Source organism: Melanotaenia boesemani, chromosome 1, assembly GCF_017639745.1.
Source record: "Melanotaenia boesemani isolate fMelBoe1 chromosome 1, fMelBoe1.pri, whole genome shotgun sequence".
NCBI classification, from domain to species: Eukaryota; Metazoa; Chordata; class Actinopteri; order Atheriniformes; family Melanotaeniidae; genus Melanotaenia; species Melanotaenia boesemani.
The window spans coordinates 44,620,641-44,640,784 of NC_055682.1; the positions used below are offsets into that span (position 1 = coordinate 44,620,641).

Sequence of the window (20,144 nt, forward strand, 5' to 3'; positions counted from 1 at the left end):
CTCAAGACCTGCTCAAAACAGCTATGTCTGATTCTCCAGCACCTGTTCAACACCAGCCTGAGCCAGAGAAGAATCCCGGTGCTGTGGAAAACATCCTGCCTTGTTCCAGTGCCTAAAAAACCACAACCAGCTGAACCAAAAGACTACAGACCAGTCGCCCTGACATCTCACGTCATGAAAGTCCTGGAGAGACTCTTACTGGCTCACCTCAGCAAGCAGGTGAAGACCTTTCAGGACCCACTATAGTTTGCATACCGTAATGGGCTTGGGGTTGAAGATGCCATCATATACCTGCTTCAGAGAGCCCACTCTCATCTGGACCAGTCAGGCAGCACTTTGAGGGTCATGTTCTTTGATTTTTCAAGTGCTTTTAATACGATTCAGCCTGCTCTGCTGTGTGAGAAGCTGCAGAAATTCCAGGTGGATCCCTCCACAACCACCTGGATTTACGACTACCTCACAAACAGACCACAGTTTGTGAGACTGAAAGGTTGTGTGTCTGAGATGGTGGTCAGCTGCACTGGAACACCACAAGGGACTGTACTTTCACCATTTCTATTCACGCTGTACACCTCAGACTTCCAGTACAACTCTGAGTTCTGTCATCTGCAGAAATACTCTGATGACTCAGCAGTTGTTGGGTGTATCAGTGATGGACAAGAAGCAGAGTACAGAGAACTGGTCGGTCAGTTTGTGAAATGGTGCGGTGACAATCATCTCATCTTGAATACCAAGAAAACAAAGGAGATGATTGTTGACTTCAGGAGGAACAAGAACACACATAGAAGTGTTTCCATCATGGGAGAGGAGGTGGAGGTGGTGGAGGAATACAAGTACCTTGGAGTTCAGCTGGACAACAGACTTGAGTGGAAAAGCAACACTGAGTACATTTACAAGAAAGGTCAGAGCAGACTCTACTTCTTAAGGAAGCTGAGATCTTTTAACGTCTGCACCAAAATGTTGCAAATGTTCTACAGGTCTGTTGTTGAAAGTGCAATCAGCTTTGCAGCAATCTGCTGGGGCAGCGGCATCAGAACCAGAGACTTGAAAAGAATTAACAAACTGATCAAGAAAGCCGGTTCTGTGCCGCTGGAGTTGATCATCAAAAAAAGAATTCTGTACAAGCTGACGAAGATAATGGAAGATCCTTCACACCCTCTACACAACGCCGTGACGAAACAACAGAGTGTGTTCAGTGGGAGGCTTGTTCAAGTCCGATGCAAGACAGAGAGATACAGAAGATCCTTCCTTCCAGCAGCTATCAGGCTGAAGAACAAAGCCCTTAATTAATTAATGTGATTGTTTTACTAAAAAATTACTACTACTACAATATTGAATTTCCCTTTGGGATTAATAAAGTATTTTTCATTCATTCATTCATTCATTTCATTCATTCATTCAATCAGTTGCGATCTGTCGTCCTATGACTGGGCTTTAGATCTAAATTCAAATGTTTTATTTACAAGTAAATATCAGCTGTGTCATGTGTTCTCCTGTGCTCCACCCATCCAGGTGACTATCCAGGTACTGAACCAGCTGATCCAGAAGATCAGGGAGGATATTCCTAACCTGGAAGCAAGTGAAGAAACTGAGCAGATCAACAAACATTTCCACAACACTCTGGAGCATCTCCGCCTGCAAAGAGAGTCCCCCGAGTCTGAGGGCACTGCGTACGAGGGCCTGGTTCTCTAAATGGGGTCTGGGGGGGATGGTAATCCTTCCATAAATGTGTCACTTATCATAATGTACGACTGCACATGTTCACAAGCTGATAAAATATCTTCCTGAGGGTTGTCAGCTTCATTTTCTACTTCCTTTTCTGCTTCCTTTGCTCATTGTGCTTGAGTTTATCTTCTCTTCCTGCAGCCGCTTGGCCGTGTGAAGAAGGGTTATTACTGTCATTAGCGCTGCAGCTAACCCTCGGTGTTCTGGAGGAGAGTCTTGGGGACCATTCCTTCATTAATTCTTACGTACTAGTTTGTTAGTGACCTGTAATATTACTGTGATGGTGGATCCACAGAGTCCATCACCCAGCAAACTGTTAGCATTTATTTATAGAGCCCAGTGATGGTCTACAAACTAGTTTCCTAAACGTAAAGGTGGCTGGTGGCAACTTCTATTTGAGACCACATGAAAAATGAAAATCTTTCCATCCTATCCCAGTTTGGGAAGGTAGGATGATTTAGATCATAACTGAACAGCATCTTTGTGGGCTGCAGACAACTCAAGCTGTCTTCATAAATCCAGCAAATTGTGTACAAGGAATGTTTTCCCTGCTTCCACAACATATCCTTCTAGCATCACATTTGGTCCTCCATCTTTCTATGAACTCATCTTAGTTTTTCTCTTGGCATTTTCAACTTCAGTGTATTTGCAGTTTGTTTATTTAGAAAACCCAGTTTTTAGTTTCCATGACAAAGATGAAATAACAATAATTTGAATTGGATCAGTGAGTCCGTCCTGGATGAATGTGTTGAAGGAATTCTGTTGGTTGATGGAGTTGCTGTACAGAGTAAATAAAGTAGAAGATTATGGAGTTGAGGAGGCTCATTTGTTGGTGGCTTTGACATTTTTTTTCTCTTTTAAATGTGTTTAAAGCTCCTGTAAAGCTCATCAATTAAATGCTAATTAAATGGAAATTGTCATTTAGCCAAATAAAGTTGAAAGTAACAATAAATGTTTGGATTTTATTTTTTCTGTGCTTGTTAAATTTTACAAAGTCTAAGAAGTAAACTTAAGAGTAAGGATTATAAACCTTCTACTGAACATTCTTGACTCATTTTAAGAACCCTTTTATCACAAGTATGTTTTACTGTAAAAAAAAAACTATGTAAATTAGCTAAAAGCTAAATCTATATGTTGGCTCTCAGTCATTCTTTGGCTGTTTGCCCTCTGCAAGGAAAATATTGATCTTATTAGGCTGGTACTAAACAATACCAATACTCGTCTTGGTATTGATACTGTCTATATTTGATTAATTTCACCCAGGCCTAGAAGCTGGAATCTATCCTAGTAGGTGAGAGGCCGGTACACCAGTGGCCTATTGCACAAAAGTAGGATTTAGACATCCAGGATCAGCTGTCCAACATATCACAAAAAATGCTAAAAGAATCTAGTTGTCTTGTAAATAGGGATTCACAGTCTTTGTCAAATCTCAGAGACTCAGCTAAGACTTAAAACTCTAAACATTTGTCTTTAAATGTGAGCAGGTGTGAGCTGGTAGTTTTCTAGTCTTTTGCAAATCTTTTAAAAGTCTTCTGATGTAAGCCCAGCATAAGCTGGCCTCATCCAATCCAAAAAGAGTGTCCAGGCTGCACTAGTTGCACAAAGTGCAAGCCAGGGTGAGCAGAAGCTTAGAAACTTCTGGATAAGTGCGCGCCCCCGGCTTTCTCAAATAAACCCTCGTGACCTATCGCAGAGCGGTGAACTTCTCTCCATCAGCACAGGAAGTCCTCTGAGAAGCCATGAAGTAATCTGTGACCGAAACACTGCCAAGGATATAAAACAAAGAGAGAATGCCTAGCAAAGTGTTGTAGACTGTGTGAATGCGTAAATGCCCATTTCTGTTCCCTTACGTACGTAAATAGCGACGTCTGTTTCAAGCATTGTCATACGTCGCCGTTCTCATACTTCTATGCATGTTTTCTGTTACCATGGTTGTTAAGTCAGTTCCTCCACTAGTGGGCAGTGATGAGTTCAGAGTTCACTCCCGTGATCTGACATCAGTTTCAGACACTGTGTAGCATCACTATAAAGTTGCTTCCAGCCACCCAACACGCAGTAAACGCTATAGTCTTTATTCAAAAGCTTGCACAATTTCTACAGTTGTGCTCGTCTTCTGCATTTTGTTTCTTGATTCTTTTAGCTAGTCTGCTCAGCACTGCCCCCATAATTTCCAGTGGTATTGCTCCATTTTCTGTGTCAAGCATAAATGGGCCTTAAGTAGTGAACAAATACAAACTACTACACACTCACTACTCACAGTTACAATTTACATAGTTAATCATTTCTGATTATGCAAAATTCACTTTCTAAAAGTTTTCTATAAGTCATATGTGTCCTCATAGCCTGCATGAGGCCCAAAATGAGAAAATTCTGTCTCTTCTCTCGCTTGCTTCACATTTTAGCAAAGTGTGCTCAAATGGGTGAGTCTGAGATCTTTCCCTTTGTGGCCTCATGAAGGGAAATAACCACTGCCTCCAATAGTGAATACTGTCATTGACCCGCCACCCAGGTTAGCTGATCCTGCCCTCTTAAGTCACAGAGCGGGTACCAGCAAAAGCTGGACCCTCTCCCAGAGAGGGGTGTGGACAGGTACCACTCATTAACATTTAAAGGTTTAAAGGTAGGGTTACCCATGGCAAACAGGTCTCTAGTGGAGGGACCAGACAAAGCGTGGCTCAACAAACCCCTATATTGACTACAAACAATGGATCCAGGTTTCCCTTGCCCGAACGTGGGTCACTGGGGCCCCCCTCTGGAGCCAGACCTGGAAGTGGGGCACGGCTTGGGCTCTGGAACAACTGTCTTCAAGAGGGGATGGACCCTCTTCCATTCTGGAATTGCTGCCGGTGAGAGACACCGAGCAGGTGTGGGCATACTCATTGCACCCCAAATTGGCACCTGTATGTTGGGGTTTACCCCGGTGGATGAGACAGTAGCCTCCCTACACCTTTGGTTGGGGTGGATGGGTCCTGAATGTTGTTTATGCTTATACACTCATGCTTTTTGGAGTGCTTGGAAGGGGTGTTGGAGAGCACTCCTTCCAGGGACTCCCTCGTTCTGCTGGGGGACTTCAATGCCCATGTGGGAAATGACAGTGAGACCTGGAGGGGCGTGATTGAGAGGAATGGCCCCCCTGATCTGAATCCGAGTGGTGTTTTGTTGTTCTCTGCTCATCCACAACGAACACCATTTTCAGGTATTAAAGTGCACTTGGCACCAGGATACTCTAGGCCGCAGTTCAATGATCAACTTTGTAGTCGTATCGTTGGACTTCCCATCTCCAGTTGATGGTAAATGGTGTGTATTTATATAGCGCTTTAATGTACCTGGGATGATACCCAATACGCTCTACATCATACATCACGTTCATGGCGGAAGCTGCCATGCAAGGAGCTCAACCACGACCCATCAGGAGCAATTAGGGGTTCGATGTCTTGCCCAAGAACATCAACTTGAACTGGCAACCCTCGGGTTACAAGATGACCGCTCTACCTTGCTAAGCCCTACCGCCCCCATGGCTATCGGCAGACTAAGTGGAACATGGCTTTGGCAGTCGCTGAGGCAAAAACTCAGGCATGGAAGGAGTTTGGAGATGCCATAGAGAACGACTTCCAGATGGCTTAGAGGAGTTTCTGGTCCACCATCCGGTGGCTCAGGAGGGGTCAGCAGTGCTCCATCAATGCTGTGTAGAGTGGGGATGGGAGGCTGCTGACCTCGACTCGGGACGTTGTGTAGGGCTGTCTTTCCTGACATGCCTCTGTAGCATCGCGTGGACATCGGGGACAGTTTCCCTGGACTGGCAGACTGGGGTGGTGGTCCCCCTCTTCAAAAAGGGGGACTGGAGGGTGTGTGTTGGGAAAATTCCTCAATGAATGACAGACACTCAGATTGATGAGAAGACACAGCTATTTACAAACACAACCAGAAGACAAGTTAACACCGGCCAGCAATGTTGTAAAGTTTCTTAACTCACGACACATCCTTATATAGGCCATTCCCCTGGGAACAGTTATCTCTCTTCCACTGGTGCTGGACCCCTGAAGTAAGGTTCATGTTGACCGACCACAGAAGAAGGCAATAAAGTCCTTTGGAATGTTTTTACTGTATTCACTCCCAGGGGCACTAAAGATATCAGTCCTGGAAAAACAGATAACAATCTTTAATGACTAGCTATGTCTCTCACAGATGGTCACTATCTCATCAATACAGTCAATACAAGATTTTTCCATTACCGTGCTCCAACTACAGGGGGATGACACTCTTCAGCCTCTCTGGTAAGGTCTATTAAGGGGTCCTGGAAAGGAGGGTTTGTTGGATAGTCGAATCTCGGATTGAGGAGGAGCAGTATGGTTTTCATCATGGAACAGGGACCTCTTCTGGGTCTTGGAGGGGGCATGGGAGTTCTCTCAACCAGTGTACATGTGCTTTGTGGACTTGGAGAAGCCGTTCGACCGTGTCCTCCTTGGACTCATGTGGCGGGTACTTCGGGAGTATGTGTGCAATGTGACATCTAGAGTATGAGTGCCAGAACCCCTTGTATGAGCTGTCCGGTCTCTGCACAACCAATGCCAGAGCTTGGTCCAAATTACCGGCAATAAATCAAATTAGTTTCCAGTGAGAGTTGGACTCTGCCAAGGCTGCCCTTTGTCTCCAATTCTGTTCATAACTTTTATGGACAAAATTTCTAGGCTCAGCCGAGGTGTTGAGGGGATCTGGTTTGGTGGCCTCAGGATTTGGTCTCTGCTCTTTGTGGATGATGTGGTTCTGTTGGCTTCATTGGGCCGTGATCTTCAGCTCTCACTGGAGTGATTCGCAGCCGAGTGTGAAGTGGCTGGGATGAGAATCAGCACCTCCAAATCCGAGACCATGGTCCTCAGCTGGAAAAGGGTGAAGTGCTCCCTCCGGGTTGACAATGAGGTCCTGCCCCAAGTGAAGGAGTTCACGTATGTCAGGGTCTTGTTCATGAGTGAGAGAAGGATGGAGCACGAGATCGACAGGCGGATCGGTGCGGCGTTTGCAGTGATGCAGACTCTGCATCGGTCTGTCATGGTGAAGAAGGAGCTGAGCCAAAAGGCAAAGCTCTCTACTTACCGGTCTACGTTCCCATCCTCACCCTATGTTCACGAGCTGTGGGTAGTGAGATCACGAATGCAAGCAGCCAAAATTAGTTTTCTCAGCAGGGTGGCTGGGCTCTCCCTCCCTGGTGAGTTATTCCAGGCATGTCCCACCAGGAGGAGGCCTCAGGGAAGACCCAGAACACATTGGAGAGACTAAACCTCTCAGCTGGCCTGGGAACACCTCGGGATCCCCCAGATGAGCTGGCAAATGTGGCCGGGTAGAGGGAAGTCTGGGCTTCCTGCTTGTGCAGCTGCTCCCATGACCCGACTGCAGATGAGCAGTAGAAAATGGATGGATGGATGGCAACATATCAAAGTATCTCCCTCAGGTGCTCATTAGGGGGATTTTGTGAACAGGAAATCAGTTTACAACATGACTTTTTGATATTGTCCAATAATGATGCTGTGATATGTATTGATTAGTTTAATAGTTTACATCTGATCATTCAAATGGTCTGCAAAGTTGACTGGCTAATCAGCAATGTTTTGGCAGAGTGGTCTAACTCAATCCATGAGTCCCCGGTCTTTCAGTCTGGTTCAGTCCATGATCCCCCGGTCTTTCGGTCTGACTCAGTCCATGACTCCAAGGTCTTTTGGACCTCTGCAGTCTATCACAAGATGCGCAACACAAAACCCCTATTAATAATCACTTTTGACATCATGCCTGGGTTAGGAATGTCTCTCTATTTATGGGGTAGAGATGAGGACATTATGTCTTCACAAGTGAATTCTCTGGGGTCTTGCTGGTGATCAGAGGGTATACCTGCAACCTTTTCTCCTGACACCACATGCAGACACTCAGGAAGCACAGCAGCCATAGAATACTACCTATGCAGGACAAGGCATACATAAAATTGACCTTTTGCTTCCTGAAGGCACATTTTCATCCCTGAAGGATCAGTCCAGGCAAGACATGGGACATGCCTGGGTCATGTCAACTGGAAGGATTGTAATATCAGACGTTTTATTTACATTAACGTTTGAATCTGTGTCCATGTGTGCATTCGTTAATCTTTATTCAACCAGGAAATCAACCAGTGAGATTAAAAATCTCTATTACAAGGATCTCCTGGCTGTCCAAGATGAAGCAACAGTACTGACAAAATACAAAGTACAAACAAATGTAAGGCATTTAACAGTTATGCAACAAAATCACCAACATTTACAAACACTCCAAGACTCCTAAAGACATTGTGATTAGTTATTGAATCGAAATAAGATCCAATACAACTACAAGATACAAGTATGACTAGAAACTAAAAACTCAGATATCTTTTGTTTAAAACTTAAAATAGGAATGAGAGACCCCAGCCTCATCCCAGCCTGCAAATCATTCCAAGACCAGGGCCCGAAAAAGGACAGACTATTCTTACCTGACTCTGTCTGTACAAAAGGCACCTTAAACCTCAGCCAACTACTGGCTCTAAGACTGTGAGTGTTCTGGAAAGCTATAAACTTAGAACAGATAGAAAAATGGCCTTATAAATTAAAATATACTAATGCTGCATCTTATGAATATTTAAAGAAGAGAGTCCGGTGAGTGAATATAAAGTACAATGGTGAGTCCTAAAATCTGAACCTGTTATGTACCTAAGAGCAGCCTGGTAAAAAGGATCCACTTTGGCCAAGGCCATAGGACATGCAAATCTATAGATTGTATTTCCGCAATCCAGCTGAGAAAAAAATATGCTCTTTAAGAGACACTTACGTGAGGACACAGAAAAGGAGGATTTCAGTTTATAGAAAAAACGGAGTGAATTTGAACTTTTTTGTCAGATATGAGATATGATGTTTAAAAGGATAAGTCCTTATCAAGCCAGACACCCAAATATTAATATGTATCTACTACTTCTAAAGTAGTACCATCCAGTGTTTTAATGCGAGGCAGCGGAGCCACAGAGCTCTGGATAAACAACATGACTTTAGTTTTCTTTGCATTAAGGACTAATTTAGCATTATAGAGGGCTTGCTGCAAGGAGTTAAAATTGGCCTGAAGATTAGGAGAAATTGTCTCTTAAGAGAGAGCAGAGGTATATAAAACTGTATCATCAGCATACATACGGTGCAGAGAGAATTTTAACTGATCACAGATATTATTCATGTAAATCAAAAAAGCAAAGGCCCTAAAATAGAGCCTTGTGGGACCCCCTTATTCAGTGTGGCCACATCAGACAGAATAGACCCAAACTGAAAAAACTTAATGCGTTTGGTTAAGTAACTTTTAAACCAGCTAACCATGATGGGACTAAAACCCATTTTTTGACATTAATTAGATGACAATGATCCACTGTATCAAAAGTATTGGTTAGGTCTATAAATAAGGCTAAACGAGCGTTTTTATTTTCAAGGGCTGTTGTTACATCATCTAAGACTTTCGGTGTAGCAGTGATAGTGCTATGTCTTTCTCTAAAGGTAGATTGCAGAGGGTTTAACATAGTAAAAAATTAACTAATGCATGTGCATGTGCTTGTGTGCGTATGTGTGTTTGGTAATTAGGCGCAGCCAGGATGCCCATTAAAAAAAAAGAAGAAGAAAAAAGAAAAGTGGACATAAGAGACTTCTTTAAAAGTCAAAGTGTAAGTTACTCAGAGAAATCCATTACACCCATCCTGCAACATCTTCGCTGCCTCCATAAAGCAGCATATCCACTTGAAGATCCTCCTCATCATTTAAAAAACTCACAATAATCTTGTAAAGTATATTCTTTTATTGAAAGTGTTGATAAATGAAATGTACTAAAATAATAATAATTATTATTATTATAAAAAATCAAGATATACAAATGTTATTTTTATACATCCAAATTAATGCTAAATTAATGCGAAGTTTTTCCTCCATAACTGTATCATCGAAATTGATGATTGTTGCACCACAATTTGTCCCACTGTTCATGTCATGCACCAATATGTTTTTGTCAGGTGATGGATAGTAGAGATGCAGAAGTAGATGCAGGAGGAAACGCTGGAGGAGGGAGAGTAGAAGAAGCTTGAGGAGATAGAGGAGAAGAGGATGGAGACTCAGAGGTGAGGTTGAAAGAATAAACATGAAGCATTGTGACAAATGTTAGAGTGAAGATAATCTAGAGCTCAGAGCTTTAGGTTCAAACACCAGACATCTTTTTGATCAGGTTGGAGGTTCTTGTTGATCGGGTGGAGGTCCTTGTTGACCGGGTGGAGATCCTTGTTGATCAGGTGGAGGTCTATGTTGACAAGGTGGAGGTCTTTCTAACTAGGTGGAGGTCTATGTTGACCAGGTGGAGAACGTAGTTGATTAGGTGCAGGTCCTTGTTTTTTTTTTTTTTTTTAACTTGTCCTGTCCAGCATCATAGCAGCAAAATGATAATCTGGTTGCTGTATCGTGCTGAACAAATTTGCTCTGCCAAGGGGAGGCCTATGGATAAGGCTCCTCTTGATAATGTGATTAATTTATTTATTTATTTACTTTGAATCACGGAATCTATGTAATCTTGCTGGACCTGACCGGAGGGGACAGAAAAAGATGGAAAATAGCAAAAAAAGAGCAAAAGGGAAAGAAGAAAGGAGACAAAAAGATCACAGACAGAAGGAAAACGACCCTACAATCCACACCATCACCAGACAACAAACTGTTACACCTGTACATGAACACACCAGAAAATTTCCTACAACTTTTACAAAAGCAGAAACACACACACAGAAAAAAAAAAAAAAAAACAGGGCTGCCAGTCATTAAGAGTTTTTAAATAATAACCAAATCAAATCAAAAAGACATAACAGCAACCAGATACTAACTCACAGGAAAAATACAATTTTTTTTTTTTTTTCCTTTCTTTTCCTTTCTCCTCTCTTTCCTTCTTTAATAATTATCGCTTAATATTAAAAACCCACTAGACAACTCAGTGACTGTGTCAGCATGCAGAGCATGAGAAACAAGGAGTGATCAGTGATGAAGAGTGGTGAGTGAGATCATGCAAATGCGACCTCGCCTCCACGGAGGCCAGAGGCAGACCAGGGCCTGGGCCAGGCCCTCAGCAGCAGACCCGGAGCACCAACCCATGCCACCCCACCACAAAGACGACTCCAGCCCCACCCGAAGGGCAGCAGAGGAGAGCCCCAGCAAGAGCCCCCCACGGTCTATTTGACCAGGTGGAGGTCCTTGTTGATCAGGTGGAGGTCCTTGTTGACCAGGAGGAGGTCCTTGCTGACCAGGTGGAGGTTCTTGTTGATCAGGTGGAGGTCCTTGTTGACCAGGTGGAGATCTAAGTTGACCAGGTGGAGGTCCTTGTTGATTGGGTGGAGGTCTTTTTAACTAGGTGGAGGTCCTTCTTGATTGTGTGGAGGTCTTTTTTAACTAGGTGGAGGTCTATGTTGACCAGGTGGAAGTCCTTGTTGACCAGGTGGAGGTCTATGTTGACCAGGTGGAGTTCCTTGTTGATCAGGTTGAGGTCTATGTTGATCAGGTGGAGGTCTATGTTGACCAGGTGGAGGTCCTTGTTGATCAGGTAGAGGCCCTTGTTGACCAGGTGGAGGTCTATGTTGACCAGGTGGAGGTCCTTGTTGATCAAGCGAAGGTCATTGTTGAACAGGTGGAAATCCTTGCTGACCAGATGGAGGTCCTTCTTGATTGTGTGGAGGTCTTTTAAACTAGGTGGAGATCCTTGTTGACCAGGTGGAGGTCTATGTTGACCAGGTGGAGGTCCTTGTTGATCAGACTGAGTTCTATGTTGACCAGGTGGAGGTCTTTTTAACTAGGTAGAGGTATATTTTGACCAGGTGGAGGTCCTTGTTGATCAAGCAAAGGTCCTTCTTGAACAGGTGGAGGTCCTTGTTGACCAAGTGGAGGTCTTTTTAATTATGTAGAGGTCTATGATGACCAGGTGGATGTGCTTGTTGATTAGGCGGAGGTCTATGTTGACCAGGTGGAGGACCTTGTTGATCAGGTGGAGGTCTATGTTGACCAGGTGGAGGTCCTTGCTGACCAGGTGGAGGTCCTTGTTGATCAGGTAGAGGCCCTTGTTGACCAGGTGGAGGTCTTTTTAACAAGGTCGATATCCTTGTTGACTAGGTGGAGGTCTATGTTGACCAGGTCGAGTTCCTTGTTGACCAGGTGGAGGTCTTTTTTACCAGGTCGATGTCCTTGTTGACCAGGTTGAAGTCCTTGTTGATCAGGTGGAGGTCCTTGTTAACCAGGTGGAGGTCTATGTTGACCAGGTGGAGGTCCTTGTTGACCAGGTGGAGGTCTTTTTAACAAGGTCGATGTCCTTGTTGACCAGGTGGAGGTCTATCTTGACCAGGTGGAGCTTCTTGTTGACCAGGTGGAGGTCTTTTTTACCAGGTGGAAGTCCTTGTTGACCAGGTGGAGGTCTTTTTAACAAGGTCGATGTCCTTGTTGACCAGGTGGAGGTCTATGTTGACCAGGTGGAGCTTCTTGTTGACCAGGTGGAGGTCTTTTTTACCAGGTGGAGGTCCTTGTTGACCAGGTGGAAGTCCTTGTTGATCAGGTAGAGGTCCTTGTTGACCAGGTGGAGGTCTATGTTGACCAGGTGGAGTTCCTTGTTGACCAGGTGGAGGTCCTTTTTGATCAGGTGGAGGTCTGTGTTGACCAGGTGGAGGTCCTTGTTGATCAGGTTAAGGTCTATCTTGATCAGGTGGAGGTCCTTGTTGACCAGGTTGAGGTCTATGTTGATCAGGTGGAGGTCCTTTTTGACCAGGTGGAGGTCTTTTTAGCCAGGTCGGTGTCCTTGTTGACCAGGTGGAAGTCCTTGTTGACCAGGTGGAGGTCTGTGTTTACCAGGTGGAGGTCTATGTTGACCAGGTGGAGGTCCTTGTTGATCAGGTTGAGGTCTATCTTGATCAGGTGGAGGTCCTTTTTGACCAGGTGGAGGTCTATGTTGACCAGGTGGAGGTCTTTTTAGCCAGGTCGGTGTCCTTGTTGACCAGGTGGAGGTCTGTGTTTACCAGGTGGAGGTCTATGTTGACCAGGTGGAGGTCCTTGTTGATCAGGTTGAGGTCTATCTTGATCAGGTGGAGGTCCTTTTTGACCAGGTGGAGGTCTATGTTGACCAGGTGGAGGTCTTTTTAGCCAGGTCGGTGTCCTTGTTGACCAGGTGGAAGTCCTTGTTGACCAGGTGGAGGTCTGTGTTTACCAGGTGGAGGTCTATGTTGACCAGGTGGAGGTCCTTCTTGATCAGTTTGAGGTTTATGTTGACCAGGCGGAGGTAATTTTGATCAGTTTGATGTCTATGTTGATCAGGTGGAGGTCTTTTTAACTAGAAAGACATCTATGTTGACCAAGTGAAGGTCCTTGTTCATCAGGTGGAGGTCTATGTGGACCAGGTGGAGATCATTTTAACTAGGAAGACGACTATGTTGACCAGGTGGAGGTCCTTTTTGATCAGGTTGATGTCTATGTTGATCAGGTGGAGGTCCTTTTTAACCAGCTGGAGGTCTATGTTGACCAGGTGGAGTTCTTTTTAGACAGGTCGGTGTCCTTGTTGACCACGTGGAAGTCCTTGTTGACCAGGTAGAGGTCTGTGTTGACCAGGTGGAGGTCCTTGTTTGATTGGGTGGAGGTCTTTTTGACTAGGTTAAGGTCCATGTTGACCAGGTGGAGGTCCTTGTTAATTAGGTGCAGGTCTTGTTGACCAGTTGGAGGTCTATGTTGACCAGGTGGAGGTCCCTATTGATGAGGTCGATGTCTTTGTTGACCAGGTGGAGGTCTTCTTAACCAGGTGGAGGGCCTTGTTGACCAGGTGGAAGTCCTCGTTGATCAGGTGGAGGTCTATGTTGATTGGGTGGAGGTCTTTTTAACCAGGTGGAGGTCCTTGTTGACCAGGTGGAGGTCTATGTTGACCAGGTGGAGGTCCTTGTTGATCGGGTGGAGGTCCTTGTGAGGCTGTTGTTGAAGCTGAGAGGAGCTCCAACACTGAGGAGGTTAAAGACCTGCTTCACATCTGCATGAGGCAAAAACACCTTAATGTGGCCGTTGGTCACCTACATGAAGAGTTGACGCTTTGAACACAAAGAACCTGCCAAGAATTTATCTCAGCCAATGATAACAGACAAGATGTGTTTGGAAACTTGGCTTGAGGTCATCATTTTGACCCTTCTGTGTGTTTCCATTTACAAACACATTTCAATGGTTCTGTGTTTCACTTATGTAAAATAAAATTAATACTTCACTGATTACACTGAATAATGGACATTTTATTCAGTTTCGTCCCTCCTGTGATGTCATTTTGACCTGCCCACCATCGGGTGGAGCTCTGTAAATGGTGATATTCCATAAATAGGTAAAACTGGTGGTACTGAGTTGGTGTGAAGTTGACTAACAAGGTGAAACATAGAATTGGGTGATAATGTTTTACTACATGCTTTACCACCAGTCAAACCAAAAAAAAAAGAACATTTAGCTTAAAAGTAGCAACAGAAAACTAGAAGAACTACTAGAAAAAGAAAAGTGACCTGAAAGATTAGTTATATATAAAAAATACTTCTGTCCCCCACCTCAGAAATCAAAACTTTGTCCCTGCATACACACCTTTGTAAATGTTTAGAAAACTATTTGGTCCTCAATACAGCAAAACCCAGAGAGCTAGTGGTGGCCTTCAGGAAAAAGAAAATGGACGTTACACCCCTCATCCTCGGTGGGGACGATGTAGAGACAGAGGCTGTGTCCGAATGTGCACCCTACTCCCTACATAGTGCCCTATATAGGGAACACGCCATTTTGTAGGGGTGTCCGAATGTCCAGAACGAAAAAAGTAGGGCACTCAAAATTACCCACAATGCATCTTGAAAAGTAGTGAGCATCGATGGTCACTAGACGGGCTAATATAGACCACAATGCATTGTGGGCAGAAGCTCAACATAGCACAAGGTGGTGAAAAAAACGAGCAGCGCAAAATGACCTATAAATGTAAGTATTTTATTAATCATATTCAATAATTGAGTGTTGTTAATGCATTGAAATAAAAAACAACTTGTGATGTAAAGGTTTTTGGTCATTGTGACCACGTATATATATATATATATAAATAAATTGAGGATAGTCAACGATCGCATTCAGCTTTTTTTAGCTTTCCATGCATTTGCTCAGCGATCATGACATCTTCTAACACTAATTATTAATAAACTGCTTATCAGAAAATAAGTTGGGTACATGTTTAGTTATGTTGTAGTATAAGGTCTTTTTAGAGATGGATGAGGACGTGGAGAGGCTGGTCCGCCTCCGTGTGGCGGAGGACCACCTCTTTAATGGGAGGAGGTTTGCTTCGGCTGCCGGCTGGGAGTAAGCTTATTATTTTGATTTAATGTAAGTACTACTGCTGCTGCAATTATTTAATACTGTGTTTGTGTTACAGTCTGTCCTGCCACTCCTCCAGCACTCCCCTGATTCTCCAGCACTCCCATCGTCGTTTTCTAGTGAGGCAGAAATGATGAGCTGGCTGAATCAGTTAATTGCCCATCACGAGAACTCCCCCGACTGGTCACCATTCCAGGGTTCAAGGTTGGCAATCCGGCGAGGTCCAGCTCCCAGGCTCACGTCCCCAGTGTCGCCTCCAGCTCCCACGCTCACGTCCCCTGTGTCGCCTCCAGCTCCCACGCTCACGTCCCCTGTGTCGCCTCCAGCTCCCAGGCTCACGTCCCCTGAGCTGACGCCTGCTCCCCGGTCAGCCCCAGCTCTACAGTGTCTGACGCCACAGCAATGGTCAGTCCCGGCTCTACAGCATCCGACACCACAGCCACGGTCAGCACCAGTCCTGCAGCCTTCCACGCCTGCTTTCCCGTCCTGCCCGGCTCTACAGTGTCCGACGCCACAGCAACGGTCAGTCCCGGCTCTTCAGCGTCCGACTCCACAGCCCCGGTCTGCTCCTGTCCTGCAGCCTCCCGTGCCTGCTCCCCGGTCTTCACCGGCTCTCTCACGTCCGACACCGATGCCACAGACTGGTCCTGCTCAGTCTCTGACGGCTGCTCCAATTCTACCTCTGACGCCAGCGCAACGGTCCTGCCCGGCGCTTACAAGTCCGAGGTCAGCTCAAGTCTTCGAGGAGGTCGACGGTTTCGATGCTTCTCTCCCACCAGTGGGTCCAGTCTCCGAGGGGGTCTCAGAGCAAGACGCTCCTCTCCAGCCCCTGGTTCTGTCCAGCCTGTCAGCTCCTGTCTCCGAGGGTGTCTCAGAGCAAGACTCTCCTCTCCAGCCCCTGGTTCTGTACAATTTGTTTGTCCCTGTCTCCGAGGAGGTCAGCCGTTTTGACGCTCCTCTCCCGCCAGTGGGTCCAGTCTCCGAGGGGGTCTCAGGGCGAGACGCTCCTCTCCAGCCCCTGGTTCTGTCCAGCCTGTCAGCTCCTGTCTCCGAGGAGGTTTTTATTAAGGACACTCCTCTCCAACCAGTAGCTTCAGTCTCCCAGGGGGTCTCCAAGCGGGAGGCTCCTCTCAAGCCTCTGGGTCCTTCCTGTTCCCTGCTCCAGTCTGTGCGACCTCCCGGTCGCCCACCAGAGACTCAGCTCCAGTCTGTGCGACCTCCCGGTCGCCCACCAGAGACTCAGCTCCATTTTGTGCGACCTCCCGGTCGCCTGCCAGAAATATCATTAACATGTCTCTGTCTTCCAAAGCTCCTGTCTGCGCGCCTCCCTGCGCGCCAGCTCCAGTCCACGCGCCTGCCAGACATTCAGCTCCAGTCAGCGCGCCTGCCAGACATCCAGCTCCAGTCAGCGCGCCTGCCAGATATTCAGCTCCAGCCTGTGCATCCCTCAGGCCGTCCGCCTGAGCTCCGGCTCCAGCCCGTGCATCCCTCAGGCTGTCCACCTGAGCTCCAGCTCCAGCCCGTGCATCCCTCAGGCCGTCCGCCTGAGCTCCAGCTCGCCCGATCGCTTCCAGAGATCCAGCTCCTGCCTGCCCGCCTGCCAGAGATCCAGCTCCTGTCTGCGCACCTGCCAGAGATCCAGCTCCTGTCTGCGCGCCTGCCAGAGATCCAGCTCCTGTCAGCGCAGCCCTCAGGCCGTCTGCCTGAGCTCCAGCCCGTGCATCCATCAGGCCATCCTTCTGAGCTCCAGCTCCAGCCCGTGCATCCCTCAGGCCGTCCGCCTAAGCTCCAGCTCCAGCCAGTGCATCCCTCAGGCCGTCCGCCTGAGCTCCAGCTCCAGCCCGAGCAGCCCGCTGGCAGTCCACCGGAGGTCCAGCCTGCTCAGCCGCCGGAGGTCCAGCCTGCTCAGCCGCCGCCAGAGATCCACCCAGCCTGTTCTCCAGAGCTCTGGTCTGAGCATGCCCTTCCGCCAGGGGTCAGCCCCAGGCCTACATGCCCTCCGGGTCATCCTTCTTCCCTGACCCGGCCCTGGTCTGGTCGTCCTCCTGGTCTTTCTTCCATGACCCGGCCCTGGTCTGCTCCTCCTCCGGGTCTTCCTTCCATTACCTGGTGCAGGTCTGCTCCTCCTCCGGATCGTCCTCCTTCTGGTAACAGTATGTTTATCTTCAGTATGTCTGTTCCAGAATAAACCTGTTAACCTTACTTTGTATTCCTGGAGTCCATACGTAACAGTTTGTGTGTGGTTTACGGTCTGTGCTGCAGAAAATGGGGCTGAGCGAAGAGAAGAGAGAGAAAAGAGAGAAGAGGAAAGGGAGAAAAAGGAAGAGGAAAGGGAGGAGAGATTGTTGTCTCTATTAGAAAAATTAGTTGAGAAAATTAAATAAAATGTTGGAAAATTTTAATGATTTCTTTTTATTTAAAATAAAAATAGAAACTCAAACAATAAATTTATACATAACTTATAACAAGGGATATTTCAATTACAGTTACATTTTTAAAGGCATATTTATAGGGACACACTTATTCTACTGAAACTATTTACACTTGTCTCTTTTGAAATGTTTTTTACATATTTAATTTGCTGTTTGACTTCAGAACAAAACAAGACAAAAGAATAAAACAAGAAAAAAACTGCTTTTCAAAACACCAAATGTTCTCTCTATTACAGCTCGTGCCCTGGAGTGGTATTGATTATACCGGGCTTCAGCGGGACTCCTTACAGGCTCCCTGTCAGGAGGAAGGAGGGTGATGGGTTGTGACCGGCACGGATTTCCACCATCGCCGATAATGATGAAGCCGTTCGGTGGGTAAAGATGTTGGGTGTACAAGGGGCTGTTTTTTAGTACACGGGAATCATGTACTGATCCTGGATATCCAACAAAAATGTCCAGAAATCTGCCTCTATGGTCGCACACTGCCTGGAACTGAAAGGAATGAAAAAGCTTCCTGTTAAAATAACATTCCGCATTCTCACCAGGGGGCTTGATCCTGACGTGGCAGCCATCAATGCTTCCCACCACCTTCCTAAATGGTGCAGATCCACCAAGCTTCTGGAAACCAGCTGAAACCTCTGCCAGTCCATCCAAAGAGGGAAAGTTGATGACCCTTCTGCGCAGAGCCAGTATGGTCTCCGCAACCCTGTGGACAACGTCGCAGACCGTGGCCTTGGGCATGTCAAAGGCCCGGGCCACAACACGGTATGATGTGCCGCTTGCCAGCCAGAATTGAAACACCAGCGTGTCCAGGTGTTTCCCCCAGCAGCCCAAAGCTGCCCAATCAGACCCGAGATGGCGTCTCGGTTCAGGCGGAAGTCAGGGCGGAGGTCAGAGTGACCATCAAAATACATGGTCAGGAGGGGGACGTTTTTATTCACCTGGCAGTAAAGTGGTGGTCCCAAAAAGAAATAAAACTTTGTGAGTTTGTGTGAAACACTTAAGAAAAAAAAATAAAGCAAAAGACTAAAATGAAAAAGGAAAAAAAAAACAACTTTCCAAGTAATGTAGGCACTTAAAATTCAATGTTTGAAGGAGCTCTGTGTTGTTTGTTGTTAAGCATGTTATTCTGTTGGTTAATCTCCAATGTGGTGTTCTTTTGTATGTAAATCCAGTGTACATACAATTTATAACATGTATAACTAAGATGTGATATAAGCTGGAGTTGAGGAGTAAGGTAAAGTTAGAAAGATATTCACAGATTCAAACTTCCGGGATCAATAAATCTTAGCTGAGACGTTCTTAAAACACAAACGATGCCTATGTGCAATTATAATAGCATAAACTACGAGCTACAAGGACCAAAATGTTGATTTTTTTTCGAAAAACTGCCGTCCTCCGCACTAGACTCACAACATTGATCTCTATGCAAAGCCTTCAGCCGGGCGAGCGTCCGGGGACCGTCTGCAAATTGCAACACCACATTTTGATGCTGCAAACAAAATTCAATAACTCCACTGTTATATAGTATAGGCACTCCAAACTCCCTACACACATCAATGGCCTCCTCATGATCATACTACAACAGCTTTTTATGGAAAATATACTTTTGCATATTTTGATGATTTTTTTAAATTGTGATTAATCAACAATAATGCCAATATTGATCAATAACTCCACTCTTATGCAGTATAGACACTCCAAACTCACTACACACATCAATGGTCTCCTCATGATCATACTACAACAGCTATTTTGGGAAAATTTACTTTTGCATGATTTTGATGATTTTTTAAATTGTGATTAATCAATAATGATGCCAATAATGATCAATAACTCAACTGTTATACAGTATAGACACTCCAAACTCACTATACACATCAATGGCCTCCTCATGATCATACTACAACAGCTTTTAATGGAAAATTTACTTTGTATAATTTTGATGATTTTTTATTGTGATTAATCAATAATGATGCCAATAATGATCAATAACTCAACTCTTATACAGTATAGACACTCCAAACTCACTACACACATCAATGGTCTCCTCATGATCATACTACAACAGCTTTTTTGGGAAAATTTACTTTTGCATAATTTTGATGATTTTTTTAAATTGTGATTAATCAATAATAATGCCAATAATGATCAATAACTCCACTCTTATACAGTATAGACACTCCAAACTCACTACACACATCAATGGCCTCCTCATGATCATACTACAACAGCTTTTTATGGAAAATATACTTTTGCATATTTTGATGATTTTTTTAAATTGTGATAATCAATAATGATGCCAATAATGATCAATAACTCAACTCTTATACAGTATAGACACTCCAAACTCACTACACACATCAATGGTCTCCTCATGATCATACTACAACAGCTTTTTATGGAAAATATACTTTTGCATATTTTGATGATTTTTTTAAATTGTGATAATCAATAATGATGCCAATATTGATCAATAACTCAACTGTTATACAGTATAGACACTCCAAACTCACTACACACATCAATGGCCTCCTCATGATCATACTACAACAGCTGTTTTAGAAAATTCACTTTGGCAGAACCG

At 45.1% G+C, this 20,144-nt stretch overlaps 1 protein-coding gene across 1 annotated transcript in view; it reads left to right on the plus strand.

Annotated features, from left to right (window-relative positions):
• The window catches only part of vps35 (VPS35 retromer complex component), a 28,221-nt gene extending 25,544 nt beyond the window's left edge, over positions 1–2,677 (plus strand). The window contains exon 17 of the mRNA XM_041981710.1: positions 1,513–2,677. Coding sequence (XP_041837644.1) covers positions 1,513–1,692 — 180 coding nt within the window. The 3' untranslated portion in view covers positions 1,693–2,677. The remainder of the gene's footprint in view (positions 1–1,512) is intronic.
• The last annotated feature ends 17,467 nt before the right edge of the window (positions 2,678–20,144 follow it).